General features: G+C 36.9%; 2 protein-coding genes across 2 annotated transcripts; both read right to left on the bottom strand.

The window, feature by feature from the left end:
• Positions 1-669: 669 nt before the first annotated feature.
• LOC101292174 (wall-associated receptor kinase-like 20-like) lies at positions 670-1289 on the bottom strand. The gene has a single exon (XM_004309334.1). The coding sequence runs from the start codon at positions 1246-1248 to the stop codon at positions 670-672; it is 579 nt and encodes a 192-aa protein (XP_004309382.1). The 5' UTR covers positions 1249-1289.
• Positions 1290-2504: 1215 nt separating this feature from the next.
• LOC101291882 (single-stranded DNA-binding protein, mitochondrial-like) lies at positions 2505-5078 on the bottom strand. Its single transcript, XM_004309333.1, has 6 exons — positions 4949-5078; positions 4333-4520; positions 3839-4044; positions 3658-3758; positions 3150-3209; positions 2505-3033 (listed from the first exon to the last, which is right to left on the bottom strand). The coding sequence occupies exons 1-6, from the start codon at positions 5019-5021 to the stop codon at positions 3017-3019; spliced, it is 645 nt and encodes a 214-aa protein (XP_004309381.1). The 5' UTR covers positions 5022-5078; the 3' UTR covers positions 2505-3016.
• Positions 5079-5513: the final 435 nt, after the last annotated feature.

Below are 5513 nucleotides of genomic sequence, written 5' to 3'. Positions count from 1 at the left end.
CAATTACGTACAAATATTCATGAATGATATTACCCATCATTTGCAAGCTGACCTGGGTCACAACTTCAAAATAAGTTATGTACACGTTAACTTAAGGGTTCGGATCAAGGGACACTCTTTTTACTATAAATTTTTACTACTTCGTTATGATCATTGGATTTAAGTACTTTCAACGGTCTTGACTAGTTTATAATGTGATGTGGCAAATGACGTGGAAACAATTATATTTAGCCAAAATTATAAAATCTAAACTAAATAAAAATGAATTTGATGAATTTAGGGTATGAATTTATACAAAAATTACAAATCGAAATCAAAAGAAATGAAATGAATGTCGTCATCTTCTTCTTCGATTCCTCTGGCAAAAGTAGAAGAGAGGCATGGCCTCTCTCTCTCTCTCTCTCTCATCCCATATTCATATTATGCTCAATTGCAATCACCTTAATTATTATCATAGTTGATCTTCTTCCAATTGCAATCAATTTAGTAGGGTTGTACAAATTCAGATGAAAAAAAAAAACCTAAATTTCTTAAGCCGAGTCTAGTTAGATCGAATGAAGATTGTTTTTCCTAGAAAAGATGAGCTTATAAGGAAAATACTGATTATGAAATCATGGGATTATGAAATCATGGGATTAGAGTTGAATATTCTTATGTATATATTATGATTCAGGTTCCAAGCCTGACCCTGATCATATATGAAGTCATGCGAGAATCCTTCAAGAAATGGCAGCAAAGGGTACCTCTGCATGCCTCTATCTTATCCTCAAACTGCCTACAAAAGCTGCTTGAGGAACAATTTAGAGGCGAGCGAAGAAGATTATCCGAGCAATTGAACAGCATCACAGTGTTACGAGTAGAAATGTTGAAGGGCAATTGCTCATCGAGTGTTAAGCCTTGTGATGAGAAATCTGAAGAATAACATGTGGGAGTGTTATCATTCAATACTAACAAATCAGGTGGGAGTATAATGAGCTTGTTGACACTCAAGTCGAAGCTGAGGATCTTGTATTTAAACCCTTTAGCTGACATGAACTGAAGTTCATTGGCATTGTTGCAGTAGATTTTGTATCTTGGGTCTCCACAACTAGCATCAGTGCTAAAAGGGTATGGAACTTCTAGGCTACCACATTTTGGGCAAGCACCAGCATCAGCTGATACATCCCCAATTTTGGTGAACATGATCATGATCACCACAAAGAGCATCGAAACTATTTCGAGTACTCTACTTCTAGTACTAGTTGCCATTGTTAAATGTAGCTAGATCAGAACTTAAACACACTAGAGTAGTACTCTACAGAAACAGAGTTGGCAAGAATGCTGAGAGTTTAGTCTCTATTTATACAAGACCTAATACATATAATACTGGTTATAAGCTACAACCTAACCATCAAGGCAGCTGTGTGGCACTAGGTGTCAATGTGCAGAATTTCACTGAATTAACAAACAGCTATACAAATCCTAATCATTTAAGGATTTAATATCAATGGCAGTACGCCACTCATGAATAGTGAATCTAATTAGCTACTTCAAAGCAAGCTATTTCATTGGGACTTGTATCACTCAGTAGCAATCATGCATCTATATTTGTGGAATATGTAGGTATAATCGCACTGTATCTAGATTGGGGCAAGCACCTATGTGATATTCTCCCCATCAAAAATTAAACAGAACACATCAGTGGTATGCAGACATATTAGTATGAAAACCTTTCACAGTTTCACCAATGACAACAGCTTTCAAGTTTCAGCATTGACAACCATCAATGCAGGGTTTCAGACTTTCAGTATATCGATTTTCATTTTCCATATTCAAATGAAGTTTTTTGGTGTTCCTGAAGTGGCTTCTAGAAAGAAGCATACATTGATTACATTCTGGGAAGGACTAAAGCAAGGACATGGTTGTAGTGCTTGTAGTGTTAGAATCTGTAATATAATGTATTGTATTGCTCCAACAGCCTTTCCCTTCACCAAGAGAGGAATAACAAAGATGATGAGCAATATGAAAAAGAAAACAAGATGGACAATGGGTTAAGATGACTGGCACATTACTCCCATTTTCCATATTCAAATGAAGTTTTTTGGTGTTCCTGAAGTGGCTTCTATAAAGAAGCATACATTGATTACATTCTGGAAAGGACTAGAGCAAGGACATGGTTGTAGTGCTTGTAGTGTTAGAATCTGTAATTTAATATCATTAGAGCCATCATATGTTCTGTTTATTTTATATGGGGAGTGGAATTTAGGCTTCCAGTTTTAGAATCCACACAGTTCTCTTTCTAATAACTTGAATTTTGTCTTTCTCTAAGAATTTCCAAAAACACAAATGTAGATTGTAAAATGAGGATCACTCCCCTTTTTTATATTCTTGCTCAAAGGGATCAAAATATGTTCGGTACTGTCAAACATCAATGATCTTTTGTTGCACATTTAAAACCAGACCATCACTTCATTCTTGAGAGAAAGTGTCATGTTCCTACTCCCCACAGAACCAATCACAAATTTGCAAATCAACTGTTCAATATTTACTGTATGTATACTCCCCAATAAATATAATACAGTACAATATAAAATCCCCAAGACAGAAGCAAATTCAGCTGTAATGTGACAGAAGCAAAAAGGAGAAAGGAAAAAGAAAAGAAAAAGAACAGAGCAGCAAGCAAAGATTGCAGTGAAGGCACTCTTTTGATTAAGTTTATTGCTTCAAGGAGAAACAGAATAAGAAAGAAGCTCTCATTTGATTAAAAATAGTCTTTACATATCGATTTCAATGTTAAGCACCACTCCCTTCTCTCACAGACTGAATGGTAGATGACTTCACCCACTGGGGAAAGAAGGCAACAGTGATGAGCAAGCTAATGAACTAAAGGATTATCTCAACAAACTGGAAATATAACTGAAGCATTTTCCTGTGCCAGGTCACACCCAACTTGGAAACATATCCATGTTTCCTACAGAAGTGGCTTGAGATGCTTTCCCGTTCCGGGGCTGAGGTTCCCCTAAAGTGCCAATTAACACTAAGGTAAGTCTTCTCCTGTAAGTAGCAGACGATCACATAGACCAGTAGCGATGTCAGAAAGGTGAAATGCAAACACATTGAAGTCTCATGTGTGGGAGAAAGCAGAAAGAGAAGAAGTAAAAGGGACTTACGCAGGTCATCCAAGGATATACTGCTGATGCTTTCTCCACTCTTTATAAGACGGATCTTCCCTGCAGAGTAAATCACACTATAAGGAATTTCTCATTATATCAAGACAGCAAGTAAACATGTAGATCTTTCCAATTTTCATTTCTCCTTTTTGAGCAGGAGTATCGAGTAGGCCTTCCAAATCATGCTCATATGGATTTATTCTTTCAACCCTTTCATTTTCCATGTCAACACTTTTGACTGATGCAAAAGGTCACAATCACAAGTTTTTGCCCATGTTTATTTAACCACTACCAAACTTCAGACCTATGAACTTTAGATACATTACTCCATAAACATGTATTGCAAGTTTACAACAAAGTATCAAAATGTAAATGTAACCGAAGCAAAAGTGCCTGCCAGAAACATAAGTACATAACTCTATCTAAATACAGCAGAATGACAAGACGGGATTCACCAGAGAAACACTTATTCAGGGAAAAAAAAAAACTGCAGTTCTAGTTTTTATACCATCGTGACGAATGCAGATCTCCGGAATATTATTAACTTCACCAGTGATGCTGTCGTTGTAAACTCTAGTCTCGATGTCACCCTCAACATAAACTGATGAACTGCAGTAACCTTCCAACCATCAGAGAAATTATATACAGAGAGTTCCATATATCGTAGAACAAAGAAAAATGACACGTACTTCTTAACAAATTGTTTAACTGCATAAGCCCCAAGTCTGTCATTATGTACAGCAATGCGGTGCCACTGAGCTGGTTTTGGCAAGTCCTTTCGCAGTAATCTCTGGTCAAACTTGCCCCCGGTCCCAACAGTGAAGATGGTTACAGTTCGACCATTCCTCAAGATCTTCTGCACGGGGGATTGCCCAACTCTTCCACAAATAATTGCCTACATAAATCAACACACTCAGCATAAGTATCAGATAGAGCACATGACAGACATGAACTTTACAACATAGTTTGTTTGCTCCCAAATGGGAGGAAAAACTTCCCACACTGATGATGCATGTCGTTACTGTATCCAAACATCCCAATGGAACCAAGAGGTTGTGTCCAGTAATATCTAGAACAAGTTTCTGGTACCCCTATACAATTATGACACAATGCAGAGCTATTCACAAACATATGCGTCCACAACTCCACACACGGAAAAAATAACACCAGTTGAATGAAATACCTTGTGCACACCGCGAAATCCCCAACCCCTCTTGGGATCCACACCTTGGGCTGCCAGGTCCACATCTTTCAGACCACCAAGAAAATCATCAATATCTTCTTCAGCGCCAACCTTCTTTGTGTCATCAGTGTTGCTGTCGGTTGAGCTGCTAGAGTACCCCAATTTTGAGCTTCTCTGCCCGCCCACCGCTGTAATACAGCTCATGTTAGCCATACACACAATATAACATACCTAAAACAATCAGTGCCCCACACACATAGATACCCAAAACCAATTTTCCGATTCTGGGTATGTGCCTACTACAATTTCAGATTATTACTCATAGTAAAAAAAGAGTGCACAGCATCCTGGGTTCTAGTGAACATTCAACTCAAATTGATTTCTGGACCAAACCCAATCACTTTGAATTTCAGTAATTCCAAATTATAAAGCATGTGAACCAATGAGATCAAAATTTGTCTGGGTGAGAAGAACCCAGTTAACAGGAGTATAAACTGAACCCAAAGAAACACATAAACAAAATAACAATATTCATAAGCAGAAATGAGGCCTGCAAATCACACCTTCAAACCTATAAATACATATAAATGGTATTTAGAGAGAGAGAGAGAGAAACCTAGTGAGGAAGTTTGCGATGAAGGAACAGAGGCTCTGATGAACTTGGAAAGTCTCGCAGCGACTGAACTCATTTTCAATTCGAAACTCTCAAAGCGACAGCGGAGAAGGGTTTATGAGGGTTTAGTTCTAGCAGTGCTCTTCTTTTTTCTTAGTACATATATTTTTCAATTATTTAAATAAATTATTTATGGGTAAAATTTATCAAATAAGAGTCTATTAGAATTACTCAAATTGTACCGTTCAGTAACCAGGAGGGACGTGATTTTAACTCAACAGTACATCATTACTCCATATTTGACTATTGTGATCATGTCGAAGATAATTATATAATTGGGTTCGGATCAAAGGACACTCTTTTTTACACAAATTTTTACACTTTGTTATGATCATTGGATTTAAGTACTTTTAACGGTCTTGATTAGTTTATAATGTGATGTGGCAAATGACGTGGAAACAATTATATTTGGCCAAAATTATAAAATCTAAACTAAATAAAATGAATTTGATGAATTTAGGGTATAAATTTATACAAAAATTCAAATCGAAATCAAAAGAATGAAATG

Source organism: Fragaria vesca, unplaced genomic scaffold, assembly GCF_000184155.1.
Source record: "Fragaria vesca subsp. vesca unplaced genomic scaffold, FraVesHawaii_1.0 scf0511786, whole genome shotgun sequence".
Taxonomy (NCBI): Eukaryota; Viridiplantae; Streptophyta; class Magnoliopsida; order Rosales; family Rosaceae; genus Fragaria; species Fragaria vesca.
The sequence above is the reverse complement of the archived record's forward strand: the minus strand, read 5'-3'. Positions and strand labels throughout refer to the sequence as shown.

Coding starts and splice junctions, on each gene's coding strand:
- LOC101292174 (XM_004309334.1), bottom strand. CDS start 1,248: ATGGCAACTAGTACTAGAAGTAGAGTACTCGAAATAGTTTCGATGCTC.
- LOC101291882 (XM_004309333.1), bottom strand. CDS start 5,021: ATGAGTTCAGTCGCTGCGAGACTTTCCAAGTTCATCAGAGCCTCTGTT. Junction 3,759..3,838: donor GTTAAACAATTTGTTAAGAA/GTACGTGTCATT, acceptor AGGTTACTGCAG/TTCATCAGTTTATGTTGAGG. Junction 3,210..3,657: donor GATCTGCATTCGTCACGATG/GTATAAAAACTA, acceptor TTTACTCTGCAG/GGAAGATCCGTCTTATAAAG.